Here is a 17,732-nt window from a genome sequence, read left to right as displayed (position 1 = left end):
GCATCCTGCTGTGCACTAAAAAAAAAAAAAATACACACACTCACGTGCATGCACACGCAGGCAGACGCATATAAATATTCCTTTTGCAGACGTGCGACTACGATAATAGCAACAGTGGGAATTCTGCGTCCAAACTCAGATCAAACACAAATCACCTCCTAAAAAATAAATTTCATTTCAATACGAATTTCTGACTGTAGTTTTATTTATGCAAAGCACCGCTGCAGCGACAAAGCAGCTTTCAGTAGAAATTATTACAAATGGTAGGTAAAAAAAAAAAAAAAAAAAAAATTCCCGTCTCTACAACCTTTCCCCACAGAAGTTTGCAGACTGACTCCCTCCCACGGGAAGCGTTTTGCTATATGGCCTCTCTGCCGATGAAGCTGATAAGAGGGACCTGGCGGATAATCACTGGGATGAAAAAGAGGTGGAGGAGGAGGTGGAGGGCTGCGGGATGGAGGGTGGGGTGGATGATGACCCCGTTAGGATACCAAATCACGATAACATATATTTTTTTTGAAAATACTTTGATCCTTCTTAGAAAACGTCCACTAGGGAAAGAACACAAGCATTCTGCGTCTTTTTGTCTTTGAAAACACGTCTATTTGCACAAGGCACTATTTTTGCACAGCGCTTATTTCATTTTTTTCCACCACACAGCAGTGTAACACATATTTTCTATTTGATTGCTGAGACGTTTTCAAAAGCCCCTTCCATATAAAATGATCTTTTTCAATTGTGCCCTCTAGGCAAGGAAACAACGAACTGACAAAAGTACCGTCTTGCAATTGAAAAAAAAAAAAAAAAAAAAGAAAACTGGGGGGGGGGCGGCACAAACCCACTGCGTTTTAACACAACGAATCCTGACTCAAGTGTCTCTCTCTCTCTCCCTGTCTCTCTTTTTCCTCTCCCCTCTCTGCAAATACAAAATCGCACATGGGAGACTTGGAAATATATGTTTTATGCATCTTGGAGAGACGGCTGCATAAAAGCACAAAGCAGGCATTTCAATTCATTTGTCTCTTGCTGACGGGGAAATGAAGGAGTGAGGCAGATGCTATTGCAACGTGAACAAGTTGCTTAAACACATGAAGCCTTTTTTTTCCTTCACAAGAAGAAGTTGGATGATTAGATGCTGAATAAAAGCCCCCCCATCCCATCCCCACCCTACCCCACCACACCCCACCCCCCATTTCCTGCCTGGGACTCACATTGTCACTCTAATGAATGATTGTGTGTGAAGCAGGAACACAGCAACAACAAAAACAAAAAAAAAATACATATAAATCTTCTGTTGTACATTGACATTTGCTTGGAAAAAAAAAAGCAGCATATTCAAAATGGACCTGAAAATGGTACATTCGGAGCTAAAATAAATGTGCGCATTGAAGATGTGAGGCAAAGCGCTGGAGGCAGTGTGCTGCCATGGAGCAGATCAGGTTCTGACATTTTCTCTAATTTGAAATGCTACCAAGTAACAGTGGGTGGGATGTTGTGACCTTTATCAGTGGGAGTGATGGAATGACCCAATACTATAGATAGAATAATCTGGAGATACAACAATCTGTTTTAACAAAATGATGCGGCGACCTAGCCCCGTGTATGTTTTGTAATGATCGCCCACGATGTGCACGCATACAGTCGGCGTGTGTTTTTCTGCGTGTGTGTGTGTGTGTGTCTGCTGGCATGAGGGCTGCTGACCTTTTGCCGCACCAGTGGCGTGAGGGAAGTAGTAGTAATCTGTTTGGCTGCTCCATGCTATGTTATCACAGGTGTTTGCGAGGGGAAGGGTGGCTTCTGTTTTCAAGGTTAAACAGGAGATGCTTCAGCAAATTCTCCCAAGGCTCAGAAGAAGTTTGTTGACCATACGTCGGCTGAGGAAACTGTGTCCATTTGTGTGTGTGTGTGTGTGTGTGTGTGTGTGTGTGTGTGTGTGTGTGTGTGAGCCCGTGCATTCATACAGTATGCATGTGTGTATTTTAGGATCCTGTGTGTGTGTGTGTGTGTGTGTGTGTGTGTGTGTGTGTGTGTACACGTGTGGAGTGTAATAGCATTGCTGCAGGTTGGAACAGATGGTTGCTAATGGAAGTTCATAGATCTGAATGACAGGGGCTAGGGGATTGGGGAGGAGATTACAGGAGGGGACATGTGTGTGTGTCAGTATATGCATTTGTGTATGTGTGTGTGTGTGTGTGTGTGTGCATGCCTTGCTGTGTGTCTACTTTTGTGTACACATGCGCAATTAGTGTGTATATCACTAAGAAAGTGGACCAGTTGGAGCTCTCAGTCCTCGGGGCAAACAAACAAGAAAAGTTTACATTTTACAGCAGTTTCCACGGTATTTTTTTTTTTTTTTTTTTACTTTTTATATGTGATGCTTTTACGAAAATGAAAAACTTGCAAGGCATCTTTAACCTTGTTTTTGTTCTGCAAAAATGTGTTGAAACAGGCTAAAACGGTAAATTAAAAAACAATAATGATAATAAAAACTGTCATTGGTTACATTCCAACAGACACCAGTTTCCAGGTGGGCTGAGGACACTGGGATATTTTAATGAAAGAGTCTGCCTGTGAATTATTGAAATATATTTTGGGGTGCTTTTCAAACGTTCTGGGGTTGCTGCAGGAAATGCCAAACCATTCTGTAAACCATCCTTTCCTAATTTCTATTCAGGCTGTTTTTCTGCCATTTTAGCCAAGACTCCCTTGCAAAAGACATTATTAATCTCAAAAGCATTTTTTCCCCTGGTAAAATAAACATAAAACAAAGATAAAAATAAATCCTTCATAACAGCAGTTAAGAGGAATTTTTCAGGACCCTAAAAAAAAACCCATAAATGAAATCACAACCTTAAAAAATCTCACTGAACAAATTCGATAGGTATTTTGATATGATTTTGCCAGCGAGTGTGCAAGGCAAGTTGAGAAGTTATGTCTTCTATTTTTGCCCAAGTGGAGCTCGGCCTACTTCCCCTGTTCTCCCCTGATGGGACCTGAGACTTATAACAGCCTCTCCAAAGGCCTACAGGAAATGGGAAACCAAATTACTTTGTTAGATTCTCCTCTTTCATTCATTTATTTATATATTTTTTTGCAGAGGGGCGGGGGGTACGGTGGTAATATATTGCTCTGTCTTCTACAACAGCGTACACAAAACGGTCTCAGGACTCCACGCATGTAAAAGTTCTGACTGGTGATTGGGTTCATTAGTTATTCAAACCATCTGACCTCCCCACAGCACTGCTCAGGCACACTCATTATGACGGCCTTGTAATTCATTAAGCTCCCTAAATGAACACAAGCCATACCAAGGGCCGCCCGCCATTACTGAGTGGCACGCCATGCCTTAGGGAGGTTAATAGTAAGTGCCAGGATCAAGTTTTAATGCTATGATGAGGGCAGGGTTGGACGTTCGCCGCTGACATCGCAAAAAATAAAAAAAAAAGATCAGTCAAAGGGACAAATTTATCTTTCCAAAGCCACTGCTGTGTTTTTTTTTTTTTGTATAAAGCAGATTGGGGAGTCTTCGTTGAACAAGATGTCTGAATCCTGTTTCATGGTGAAGTAAAACACACATATAGAATAAAGTAAATGAGTACCACTGCTACTACTACGATTATTGCTACCACTAATAACAATAGTAATAACAATACACGTGCATCTGTATCTATATTCACACAATGTTTCATTTAAATTGCCGATAACTGTCAGCCAGAATGAGGTGTGAGGGGAGTGAGACTGTAAGAAAATCGCCCCCCTTTCTTCAACTGCTTCATTTGTCTTCGCTTCACGCCAACAGGAGGGACATAATCGCTTGCTGCCGGTGCTGTCATTCATTGTGGGCACACCAGCTGCTGCCATTCTGCTGCTGTTTGAAATGGCAGAAGCTTTGTTTGGTGAATACTAGTGTTTCAGTTGATTTGGATAGCTCGGAGATCGCTTTTAACAAAAAAACAAAAAAAAAAAACAAAGATGGCATACAGTATTTTTTTTTCTGGTATTCAGATAGCGGTACAAGATGGATCAAAGCACAGCGCCAGCCATCTGATTGAGCAGCCTCGCCAGTCACGGTATTGAAATCAGTAACCAGACCCACATCAGAGAAAGAGAGCATCGCTTTGCTAATCCTCAGAGACTCTACCTGCGAGGGCTGTTCCAGTTCAGAGCGGCAGCACTCGCCAAACAGCAGCGCCGCGCTTGTGTGATTGTGTGAGCCTTATTTTTAGGGCGAGTGGCCCTTTAAAAGACTCAGGGCTAAATTTAGCTGTTATAAATTGGTTATTTGTGCCGGATGCCTGTTCAATTAAAGCCAGTCACTGAGGCGTCTGAGATCTCACTGGGATGACGACTCAAGTCATCAACCACACTCTCCGAGTAGGCGGTTATGGCCGCAGTGCTACCACCGTAGCAACAATAAAAACAGCTCATTTCATGTTTGTTTGTTGTTGTTTTTTTGCTTGACATTATTAAAAAATAAGACCTTGTTTACCCCGAAACAGAGATCAAGTCCTAATTTTTATCACCTAACACGGAAAACTGAACAAGCAGATAGTGATTTTTCATTATTTACCTGACTAATAAATCATTAAGGCTGTGTTTCCCTTGTGGAAACAGTGAGTGAATCCCTAAATATCACACCGCAAAGAACCTGCTTCAAACTCCATGGCACATGGTTGATTTTTCACTGACGCTATTTTTCGAGTTGACAAATGTTAACCAGAGAGCTGTTTGCCCACTCGTACAGCCGATATGGCTCTGGGGCGGCTCTTCTTCAGTGTAACTTCAAAACTAAAAGGCACTCTGATGGGTGCAGACTTCTCTAAACTGGCACAGAGTTGATTTTTTGACACCGATGATTTGGCTGTGTGCTCTATAATGGTGTGCGGCAAGGCTGGCTGAGCGACTGACTTGAAGACGAAGCCATGAGCAAGCAAAGGCAGCTCTTACCCATCAGCCTGCTGCCTGAATGGTACAGCTGGATAATTGTTCTCCTGTCAGCTCTAAATTCCTCAGTTTCCTCAATGGAAAGACAAGCATCGAATTCTGATATTAATTCTAAGCAAAGCGCTAACAGGTTTTGCATGTATATTTGCATTTATGCCAGTGCTTATAAATGTGCAGTGAGTCTATCCAAACGTTCGCACCTGTGTGTCCCCGTGCACGCTCGCGCTCCCTTCGGCGTGCACGTTGGGTGCGCAAGCCACGCGCGACAGTCTGTGTCTCAGTGAATTATTAATGGATGTAAAATGATGACAGATGACTCGGAGCGGCCTGTCCCTCCCCGTCCCTGCCCCTGCGGTGTCGTCTTGGTTTCCATGGTCAGGAGGACACAGAGGCCCACGCAGGCTGACTGATTAATTCTGTCAAGCACACTTTTGCTATCCCTGCACAGTGTCCGGCCCGAGCTCCTGCGATCTCTCACAATCACTATCAGCATGACTGCAAAGTCACAGAACATCTCCGTCATCCATGAAACATCACGCACCCACCCCTCCTCCATCTTCCTCAATTCATCTCATACCCCCCCCAAATCAAATACTTGTCAAGCCGATTCTCATTTGTAGTTTTAAATCTCTCTTACGTCCAAACACCACATGCAACCCAGCTCATGGACTCATTTAACAATAAAGAATGAACTCTCTTGATTCATTAATTAGTTCAAATAGTTAAAAAATATAATGAACCATTTTAAAGCTTTGATCACAAAAATTAATCATCCATAATAATAATAATAAAAAAAAAAAAAAAACCTGCCTCAATTTGCCATTTTTCATACTGGTGGGCAGTCCCTCTTTCTCTTTCAAACACATAATTAACACTGATATCTCTTTATTTTCAAACCAATTACAAATACACTGCCAACATACATTATTAAATAAGTACATTTTTTAAAGTTTATTTATAAAACACCTCTGAGAGACAAAGGTTACAAAGTGCTTAAATAAAAGCACCGCTGATAAACTGGAATGCTGCTTAGATGTTTAATATGAAATCTGTGGAAATTCTAATTTTAATTGCTTTTAATTCTGTGCTAATAATTTCCTTGCTTGGTTTGCACTGTTGTGATTAATTGCTCCAGCCTGTCTGTTTTGATCTGGCTTTCTTTTTCCCTCCTCGGCTACACTGTAAATGAGGGTTCTTCCCTAAACGCACTCCAAGACTGAAATCAAGGTTTTAATGAATACATGTATAGACTGTAGACAGGGGTTAAACTGGGAATTGGAAGGTGAGGAAACTCTTGACTGTGAACGGAGGAAGAGGCAGTGGGGTGAGGAAACAGGCAGTTCGCCACTTGCAGACCTGCAGTGATAGCATCAGCCTCAAGTCAATTTTCTCCACACGCAGATTTCACAGAGGTACAAAATGGGAACAGACTGTAGATGGTCAAATTTGCACCATACCACTACATGAGCATGTAGGGATAAATATATTTAATGATCAAGCTTCGAATGTTGTTACTGTTGTTGTTAATACATGTGCCATGATGTAAGTTTTAAAAGGAAGATGTGCACTGTGGGATGATGAAAATCTTGTCTGCTTTTAGTGTGAAGTGCTGACATATTACTTAGACAGACAGATAGATAGACAGATAGATAGACAGAATGTGACACTATAAAGTTAATGAATTGAGTGAAAAAACAAAGTGGGCTACATGATGGTCTGCACAGATAGTTTATACACACAACTACCCAAAATTTGCTTGTTTCATTGGCAAAATTTGTTTCTTGTTTCAAGCTAATTTTCACTTGTTTTAAGTGAAAATTAGCTTGAAACAAGTGAAAATCATCTAAAAACAAGTTATTTCTGAGGTGATCATGTCTTATTTTAAGTGTAATGAGATATTTTGACTAGAAATAAGACATTTTTACTTGAAATAAGACAAATATTCTTGGTAAGATATGGACTTTTTGCAGTGTGTCTGTTCTAGACTGGAGATCCTTGCTGCAATATTGCCATCACTGCAGCAAAGAGAAACTTGACAGTGAAATGGTATTGATTCATCCGGGTCAAACTGCTTTTTTCTTCAGCTGTGAGTGCCAGGTACCCAATTTAACCCCTGATCATACAGTAGCAGAGTGATTGAACCAGATAATGGCAGATCTCAGTGCAACCACCAGCGGTTTTCACTCTGTTGCACTTCCCAGACTTCATGCCTGCCGCTGCGGTTACCTCACCAACGTGTGTTGTTGGGCAGGAGCTGTTCACTTCCCCGGCACTAAGGAAGGATAATCGTATATCGTAAGGATATTCGACTAGGCCTCGTTCCTTCACCTCCCTGCCTCATCCATGTCTGATTATTTTGGCTCCATAACTTGGCCCTGCAACCACCTCCATAAACAACCTAGCGAAGTGCTGGGTGAGTATCCACCCGTCCACAGCAGCCCAGAGGCAGCCATTCTTCAGTCTGTAAGTAGCACTGGAAGAGTATAGAGATGTGTGTAATTGGATTAGACCAACCTTAGTACCCTCTCTATTCCATCAGTCCCCTCTGTGAAATCCTAACTTAAGAGCTTTGACAATAGTAGTTTTGCTGTGCAGCAGCTGATGGGAATGTAACATGATCACTGTCTGTAGCTCATGGCCTCATCTTCCCTCCCTCGAGGGTGGAGAAATCCCAGCAGCAACCTGACAGACAGCTCAACTCTGCCCGGCTTTGACTGACAGCTCAACAGGATCCGTTGCCGTCTCAGCCGGTTCTGAGGGGCCCAACAGATCTCCGGTTTGCTCTGTGGCGTGATGGGACGGCATATCATGGAGCAAGTCAAAGAGGAGAGGGGAGAGAGGCTGGCTCAGATCAGTGTGAGAGGTCTATCACCCCAGTATGGCTTTATACACATGACAGGCTACATGGAAGGCTGTGTTCTCTCTGGCTGCTCTGGGTTAAAAGGCCTGTCAAAGATACACTCTTGTAGCACCGTTCAGGTGTGAGCGTGCTGCTCTGATAACACACACTCACACAAATAGACAGACAGCCACAATGCATCTACAAAGAAGCGCATAGACACATACTTGCATGCACACATGAACACACACACACACACACACACACACACACATACTGTGTTATGTCCCCCAACAAGCACATCACTATGTGTCTCAGCCTCAGCATCTTCCTACTTTTCTCTGTTTCATAGGATCTCAGTTAATGAATTTTCTTTTCTTCTTCATATGATACCAGGGTCAGACTACACTATATTTATGTGTATCACAATGGTCACCTTGTCAGATTATGAGAATAAATTCTTGCCACTTCTTGGCCGAGGGAGAGGCCAGACAAGACATTTAACTTTGACCAATTGAAACAAGCCTTCCTGAGCCCAAGAAAGGATCAAGAAATGACTCATGACCGTTAATATCCATTAATAAAGCCAAAAACATAGACCTGCTTGACTTTATGTTGTGGTGTGGTGGTGACAAATCTCAGTTCATGGAACATGTTGTACGACAAGCGTAAAGCCACCCAATCAATGTTGTTTAATCAGGCACTACTGTGTAATTTTGTTGGCCACCAAAAAATGTGTCAAAATTGCGTCTGACTTCATTCGGTTTGACCCCAGCGTAATCGAACAAGAAGTGTACTTCAGGAAATTCCTCATCACTGTACATCACACTGCAGCATCTCCTGGCACAGCAAGCGAGGAAGTGATGCCTATGTTTGACTTCAACACTTAATGTCCTGTGGATACAACTGATTAAAGCTAAATGTTTCCAAATGTTTCATGGGACTGAGGGGAGGCAATGAAATCAAAGATATTTTCTACATTCAGTGTTGCAAGGAAAACAATTCCGCTAAAAGCCTGCAGTCTCACATAAATCAGACTTAAAAATTCAGCAGCTAAAATGATGAAAATACGAAAGACACAAAAGTACAATGAAAAATTGCCCGCAACAGCAACATTAATACACCACAAACTTTACTGGACTCACTCCTGATTAGCTGCAAAGTCAGCCCATTTAGAACGGTGAGCAAATATCTCTCAAATAAATATTCCACCCAGGTGTCAGCTGGAACTCGCAAACCCACTCAAATAAGATAACATTTTTTAAATAGTGCAGGAAGCTTTCCTGAATCATATTTCAACCTGTCTCAGGAAACAAAGAGATTTATATAAAATGTCCAGCGGCAACATGCTAGTCTGTCAGCCTACCGGGGTTTGTGTTACATTTTAATTTTGGCACCGACCGTAGAATCAGATCATTGTTTGAGAAGATGGCTGAAGCCAGAGGCAAGAAATGGAAAGCAGACAGGGACATGGAGTGGAGGAGATTAAGACAAGGGAAGGGAAAGAATAAACATTGGAAGGCGCTTTTGAGAAAAAAAAGTAAGTCAGCTTATGCCGTTTCCATTTTTAGGGTGCAGGGAACATTTGAGCACACTGCACTTTGAATTACACTGTATTTTATAGATATTTAGACGCTATTTTGATAATGGCTTTCTTGTCTCCCAGAGGTTTGAAAGAGCACACACGTCACACTATTACACATGCAATATTTTATAGCTGAAATGCAAAACAGTGGTAAAAAGGCCACTCCATTTGTTTACCAATCTCCTTCCCTAATGTTGCATGCCACAAACTGTATCTTGACTTCCGCACAAAGCCCTGTCTCCAGAATGGTGTGAGCCATTCTGTAATTAGCCGAGAGTTAAACAAATACATGCTCACCTTTTCTTTACTCCTTTCTCAACATGACGAACATTGCATTTATATAATTAAAAAAAAAAGACATGTAATATATTCCAAGGTTACAGCAACTAAATCCAGACTTCTGTATCATGAGGAATGTTTCCATCCCTGGCATATATTGGTAACTGAGTATTTGTAGTCGATTTGCATTTGTTCATCAGTAATATAAACATGAATTACAATATGGAACCACCCGAAGCGGTATTTAAATAGGTTGCACAAGAATAATTTCTTCCTCTTTGTGATACACATGCATGCATACACACTTGCATGTCCACACATATACACACACAGACATTTCTTTCCCTCCAAATGTGTAGAAGTAAACATTTGGGACTAAATAACCATTACAGGGGGTAGAAATGGCCAGGAATATAAAACGCGGTCGACACTGTGCCAAGCTGAGTATGAGTTTGGGACCTTCTTATCTACGGACTGCATTAAGACTCGGCTTTCACTTCTGTCTCAGTAGGAATAGCACAATATGAATAATAAGTCCACTCAACTGACTCACCTACAGTCGGCGATTTCATTTGTTTTTGTTTTAGTGAAAAAAACTCATAATGTGGTTAAATTAAACATATTAACTTATTGCATACTTTTTGCTGGTCTTGTGTTCCGTAATGACATAATGACTCCCTATCTCTTTCCATTGCTCATTCCTTTTCACTATTTTCTCATCTCACTCACTTTTCGTCCCCTCCCCGCTCTGTTCTTTTGATTTTTCTCTCCCTCTCTGTCCTTCTCCTGCTCCCTCTCTCTTTCCCTCCCTGCTTGCTGCTCATTTTTAAATCTATGAATTTCTGAACATCATTTCCTTGATTTTTCCGCGCCCCAGGGAGACATTCTCATTCCAGCCCTTCTCTTTTTTCACCTCATTTCCTCCCTCCTGAGTGAATCTCCCAGACAGGATGTGAGCCGACAGTGTGGCCCATGGAGGTTAGGGGAGGGAGGGGGCTTTGCAGGAGAGGGGGCTGTGTGGGTGGGTAGGTGTGTTTGGGGGGGGTGCGACTAGAGTTGGGACCGATCTGATCCAATATCGGTACCGGATGCAGATACTGGTGTAATTCACTCATTGGATATTGGACTGACGTTACCGCGCCACATACTGATCTAGATTCCATAGTCTGATGTTTTTATGAATTATAAATATGTAAAAATGCAATTTTAAACCCACAGCTGAAATGTTGTGGCACATAATTAGCAATTAAACAGTTCTACAATGATATCTGACTTATTTTTTGTCTCCCAGAATTTCTATGAGGTAGATGTACAGGCGGCGCTGGTGCTGGACCATTAGTCTGCAACTGATTGTGCTAGTAAAGGGCTTTGTACGTGGGTGATGAAAATCGCCTGGCTTTAATTCATTTTCATTTTCAGAGACGAGTGGAGGAGCAACACAGGGGAACGATGCAGGCAGGGCTTGCAGGGTGCGGACTCATCCTCGTAAAAAAGTCGTGACCGCGCTCGTACATGCACACACCTGTCCACCTGCCCGAGCGATGCAGAACTCACTCACCAAGCTGACCAGTCAGCAGACGTTATGCGCGTCATGCAATATCTACGTCTACCATAAAATGATGAAATTCACCAAACCAGCACAGGATGTATCCCTGCTCTCCTGCTCCCACAACAAAATTAAACTGATGATCTCCAACTCTGGTTTCACAGGTCTTCTGGACAAACGCACAACCGGCTACAGTGTTTACTGTGCTAACAGGCAATTTTGTACATTTGTAACACATTTTTTTACATTTTTTAGGGTACATACTTGTATTTGTGTTGCTTTTCTGCTGTGCCACAGCCGTTGTTATTGTTACAATGCATGGACTCACATTCCAGCCCAATGTAACTTAACCATTCACACGGGACACACGGAGTCCAGCAGGGCAGCAGTACGGAGCTTCATGCCCATCTAACAGTTGGCTATGAGGTGCTGTGTGGTTTACTACAGCCTCATGTAACCTTACACATAATAACAACAACAATGTTAATAATACTGATAATAATGATAATAATAATATTTAAGAAAAAAGAGCTCTGGTATCAGGATCAGCAGATATCCAAATTCTGTAACCAGAATCTGATCATAACTGAGAAAAAGTGCATCAGTGCATCTGTAGTTGCGAGGTATAGCACCAATCTCACAGGACACTTGGGTAAGAACAGGGGTGGAGGGTCAGTGCCATTCCAAATCCAATCCCACACACATGGTCACAAGATACGTAACACCTTCTCCCCTTTCAAGATCCATGCTACAGAGTTAGCCACGGCTTCGACAGACTGTGCTCAGATCCTCGGCGTAAATTTGCCACTTCCCTCAGACCTTATGCTTTCAACGACACCTATTCCGCTCTCTTTGTGGGGCTTTAATGGTCAAAAAAACAGCAGTGCTTTTGCCGTGAGTGACCATTTCATGGCAAACACAGAAGGAAGGAAAGTGGACAGTTCCCAAAACTCCTTCCCCTACCCTTTTATGAGGTGCCAAATGGGACAAAATTCAATTTTTACCTTGAATATGCACACACAGACTTTTGAAGCCCTCTCGCCCACACAGAAAATGAGTCTTCAACAGTGCATGGAAGAGGATTTCATAACATTTGAATATGTGCAGCATCAGTTCTCTCCTATATGTACAGTATGGGAAATGTGAAAATGTCTGTATGTGGAATCGCACCAACATTCACACCAAAAACACTGCGGCCCCTTGTGGAGGAGCACGGCTCTGCGGCTTTAGTGTGTGTGTGTGTGTGTTTGTGTACCGTGTGATAAAAATTTAACAAACTGATTAAAAGGAATCAGTGATTGTGTATACACTTGTTTGGTGTTGTATGTGTAGGCTATGTGGGTGGAGATGATGAAAATCGCCAATATAATTAAAAGGAATCCCTAACAAACATTTTGAAAATGAACAAATTTATCTTTAAATAGCAATAAATGCAAATTCTAATCAGTTAATTTAGGAATTACAAGCTCTCGGTATGTCCTGCAGATTTGAGTGTGAAGATGATTTGAACAAAACTAACTTATGCTCCGTTAGACAGACTAATAAAACAGGGGACGTCAATATTTTGATTTTAAAATCCAATTTCTCTGGATTAGTACAGATGCTCCTCTACATTATGACTGGCTTTTAAAAATTGCAAACTGATTATGAATACTTTTCTCATTTCCCTCCTTATCACCCACCCCCCTTTTTTCAATCTTTTTTAGCGTTCATCTCTGAATTCCTGTCTCAGTAACTCAGCCTCTTCCCGTCTCTTTAGGGTGAGAGGTCCACCACTGTGAGCAAGAAACAAATTGTAACCAATCACAGGCCTCTCTGAGCATAATGGTGGGAATAATTGTCTCGAAAAACGCAGGACCTTGCAACGATAACCTCTGAAATATTCCTCTTCTTCACTTACCATACTACATAGCGTTCAGAATAAACATCTGCTTTATTATACAGATTAAAAAGACTCAGCAGAGGAATAACATGAATGAATATGAATCTGACCGTCCAGTAACTTCACATATTCCCCTCTGAATATGTATTGTGTATGTGTATGTGGGTGTACATCTGTGCAAGTGTATGTTTGTGCATGCGTTTTAGAATATATGCAGAGGCATCCCCTTACCTCCAGAGCTTTCCTTTTACTGTTGAGCAATTTGGAGATGTCTCGTGCCACTCTCTCCACCAGGTCCTTGGGGTTGTTTCTCTTGATTTCAAACTGGCTCTTCTTCTCATTATAAATCTGCAGATGGAGAACAGAGGGCATCAAAGACCAGGTTACATTAGCCATTCATTTAATTAAGGAAATCACTGAGGAGCAATATGTTTATTAACATGGTGGTACACACTTCCTCTAGAGCGGCGAACACACAGTCTTCCATTATACCCACAGAGTCTGAGCACAGCAGCAGAATCAAACACGGGACAAAGCGTTGATGGCATTGCACTTAGTTAGCCAGCTGCTCACATTCAATGCCGAATAAACACCTTGTATCTCCACAATGTCAGCCTTTTTAGGAACTAAGAAAGACAGCCTTGTGCTTGTTTGCACCTTGATGGCAATGTGTGAGATTATCTAGTGGGTTTGGGGTTTCAAAGGCCCAAAATGTAGAGGGGAAGCATGTAATCGGGCAAGAATTCTTAATGGGGTATCACAGAGAATGATATTAAGGTTAGAGCCAAAAAAAACAGACACTGGGCAAAGCATATAAAACAAATAAGAGAAATGGGGTGGGGATTGCTCAAGCCATTTGGATTTTGGTAGTGGGATCCAGAGGCAGAATGACAGATACTTGGACCACTGACAGAGGAAGGTACTTGGGAGATTAGTCTATGCTGCCTAGAAGGATCCTGAAGGCTGACTCAGCTCTGTGGAAACTGTAGGATCTGTAGTCTACAGCAGAGAACCACCCCAGGGAGTATCACTTATACTGCTGCCCTAAGACACTGTGAGACTCACTTCCACAACAACAACAAAAAAAGAGGAAAAAACACTTTGATGCTTCCACAGTGAGACCAGAAAAGGCATTTTGTTGTTGACTACCTGAAAGCAATTAGTCTGTATTTGTCTGGGTCAAAAGCGCAAACTGAAATGCTGCACTCACACAGGATCAATGTCCACTTTGAATGTCCTTATTTGGAGGTAAGCTGACTTCTTCAGTCAATCAGTTAATTAGATTTGCTTACACAGCACATTTTATACATAAGGATGCAATACAATGTGCTTCACAGAGTAAAACAACTGAAATTTAAAATTACAACAGATGAATAAACAGAAGAAAAGGAAAAAATGTCATAAAGTTTAAGTCAATATGGAAAATAATCTGCAAAAAGAAATGGGGGGGGGAAACAAATAAGATTCTAACAAAGCACCTAGATAAAAGAAAAACTAAAAAGACACACCTAAGGCTTTTGTTTAAAACTTTTGACACCGCGAAGATGAAAAGGGAGGTTGTCCCAGAGTCTGGGGCCAAGGCAGCTAAAATCAGCTTCACCAAAAGTCTTTGTCCTTGCATTAGGAATAGCAAAGATATTAGAATCGGTGGATCTGAGGGCTCTGGTAGGAACATATTTTGGCAGCATGTCATTTCTATACTCAGGGGCAAATGAATGGAGGGATTTAAAAATTAATAAGAGAATCTTAATATCTTTTCTGAAACTGATTGGCACTCAGTGCAGAGATTTTAAAATAGAACTGATTCTTCTTAGTTGCAGCTGAAACTATTGCAGCTGCATTTTGGACAAGCTGTATTTTCTATGTTGTCTTCTTAGGACAGCCTGAGAGCAGTGTGTTACAGCAGCTAAACCCCTGGTGATGAATCCATGCTCCAGTTTTATCAGTGTCAGCCGCAGAGAAGACTGACCTTTGCAGTGTTTCCCACGTGGCAAAACACATTTTTGTTGCATTTTTATGTGTGGGTCAAGGTTTAGAACACAATTGATGGTAACATCCAAAATTCTTATTTTGAGAGTGGCTTGAGTTTTAAATTCAGTTAATGTCTTTGTCCCTTTTCTAGTGTGACACAGATATTAAGTTGGTTGTCATCTGCATAGAAATTATAAGTAGTGTCATGCTTGTAGATGATTCTCCTTAAAGTTTCAACAAACAGAAAAGGATTTGAGACAGAACCTTGTGGCACACCATCCATCTTTTTTTCTTATTTCCAACCCATTTCCCAGCATGTACTGGGCGAAAGATAAGGAAACACCCTGAACAGGTCAACAGGCCATCAAAGGGCTAACACACAAACGCACTCAAACACACATTTGACCTTATAGGCAATTGATAGTCATCAGTTCACCTGACCTACAATGTCATTGCTTTGTGGCACACAACACATAATTAATTCTGTGAAGTAAAGTTGACAAGTGAGGCAAGATTATCATAATTTGTAAGATAAGACCTTAATCAGTTTAAAAATGTGCCTGAGAGGCAGTTTTGAGCTGTCTTGATTTTTAGGTATGGCAGTCAGTGTTGGATCACAAGTAACTTCCAATAAAACTGATTAGTTTAATGTGTGTGTGTAGTATTTTGAATGATTATTAAAGGGTCAAGGTGCCCCCAGTTTCAGTTGTGCTCCGCCTTCAACACAAGTTTGAAAAATACAATGCATCAGGTGTGGAGAGCAGCGCTGGGAGGGGAGGAAAAGTGTTCAGAGAAGCAGTTATCAAACCAGTGACTACATATAATATAACCAAAGTAAGACACTATAAAATCAAATGACATTCAGTAACTTTTTATTCTTGGCTTCAAAAAAAGTTGGTTTAGCATCTGAAACATCGTCATTTCAAAATGCACTTGCATGTAGAGGAGCAGCCTGGGATTACTCTAATCTATCTAAAACAACATCTAGTTGTCAGGTAACATCTCACGAATCATAAGAACTGACTTTGCCACTTGTTTTGCAGTGCTGTGCCATGGGAGTGATCTAACATACAGACCCATGAGCTGGCTTATAAAGGTTAATACCACAGGCATGTCACACATGCACAGTTCAACACTGACCAAATAAAAATCTTACAGGGGCTGGTGTGACTACTGTCTCTCTAGTGTGACTGGGAGCACACTAGAGAGCTCATGGGTTGATTTGTCCATCCAAACAATTAGTGGGGAAAGTGTCCTAAAATTACTGGTCAGGTCCAATGGTTAGCAAAGATTACCTTGTAGTGTCTGCAGTTTAAAGATTGAACCATAGCATACTCAGTCATTTTGCAGATTGATCTGGTCTACCTCGACATTATCAAACTTACCAGATATTTACAACCTGTCATTTGGGCGGGTCCTGAAGTGTTTGGGGATCATAGATTTATTCCAATAACAGAGACCACCAATAGCCAATGACAGATACTGAAGTGAGGCATCACTGTGTGTGATAATCCGTCTTTACCTAATTATCTCATGTAGTGTTAGCATATTTATGACTGAGAAACACTTATCAATTGATATATCATGTCAATGTGATATCATGTCATATCATATATCAATGATTTTAAAATTATTCTAGTTTGTCCAGACTGCCCAGCCTTAGTGACTTAAACAGATATCGAGGGATCTAGGCGTAGATTCTTGTCTTGTTGGCAAGAACAAAATGATCTTACTGCAAAACATTTTGATGCTACTGTAATTTTACTGGAATTTAATCAAATTTATTTATGCCTGGTCATAAACTAATAATGCCTTTTACTGCATTAATTATGCTGTGCCTGAATGAAAGTGAGAGAATGTCACTACAACGCTTAGATTTCCCTTAAAGAGTTAGAAAGGCACGATCTCCTGCTCCGCTCTGGGATATTATTTCTGTGGGATTGATGTGTTGATGTGCAGCGATTAAAGAAGGAAAACACTGGCGTCCATCACACATGATCCATCTCTGTCGAGCTGAAAGCTGGGCACACAGCCAGAGGCAGTTTCCTTCCACTGGCCTACTGAGCAGACAAGCCCAGCCCCAGAAGCTCGGACCATGCCAGCCAAGCACTCTAACTAGATTGCCCGGTGTCTTGTTTTGGCCGTCCTGCGAGGGGCCGCTGCTTAGTTTCAAACACAGCTTTAAACCTCTTCTCAAAGTGAAATATGGTCATGGTGAAATAATGGGAAGCTGCCTGATTTCATACGCCACTGCATGCATTTATGCAACAAAACAGTGTTCTGTTAAATGTGTGGCAGTGGGCAAAAAGACAGGTGGCTCAATGGTTCTTTTTGTGTTTCTTTCATTTTGTGCTTCAGTTACTCATCATGAAGAAGTCATTACTCTGCAATTCAAGACATACCGTGCACACACACAGACACACACACACTCAAGCACACACTCACACACACAAAACATATATAACCACACACATGTACACACCCTTCAGTCATTAGCCGTCAGCACAGAATCAGGCTGTTCTAAGGCTTGAGACCAATAATCAGGTGAGCACTTACACACATGAACACACACATGCACACACACACAAACACACCCACACCAGCACACACGCACCATTTCAGAGGGCTTTTTCTCAAGGTGGAAGAAGCCATTAACGAAATCTTATTAAACCATAAAACAAGAGCG

The 17,732-nt window shown here is 41.5% G+C and overlaps 1 protein-coding gene across 2 annotated transcripts in view; it reads right to left on the bottom strand.

The window, feature by feature from the left end:
- The window catches only part of cacna2d2a (calcium channel, voltage-dependent, alpha 2/delta subunit 2a), a 157,015-nt gene that overhangs the window by 100,168 nt on the left and 39,115 nt on the right, over positions 1-17,732 (bottom strand). For both annotated transcript variants that reach the window (XM_030051220.1, XM_030051221.1), the window contains exon 3: positions 13,307-13,423. In XM_030051220.1, coding sequence (XP_029907080.1) covers positions 13,307-13,423 — 117 coding nt within the window. The remainder of the gene's footprint in view (positions 1-13,306; positions 13,424-17,732) is intronic.

The sequence above is a fragment of the Myripristis murdjan genome, chromosome 5 (assembly GCF_902150065.1).
Source record: "Myripristis murdjan chromosome 5, fMyrMur1.1, whole genome shotgun sequence".
Taxonomy (NCBI): domain Eukaryota; kingdom Metazoa; phylum Chordata; class Actinopteri; order Holocentriformes; family Holocentridae; genus Myripristis; species Myripristis murdjan.
The sequence above is the reverse complement of the archived record's forward strand: the minus strand, read 5'-3'. Positions and strand labels throughout refer to the sequence as shown.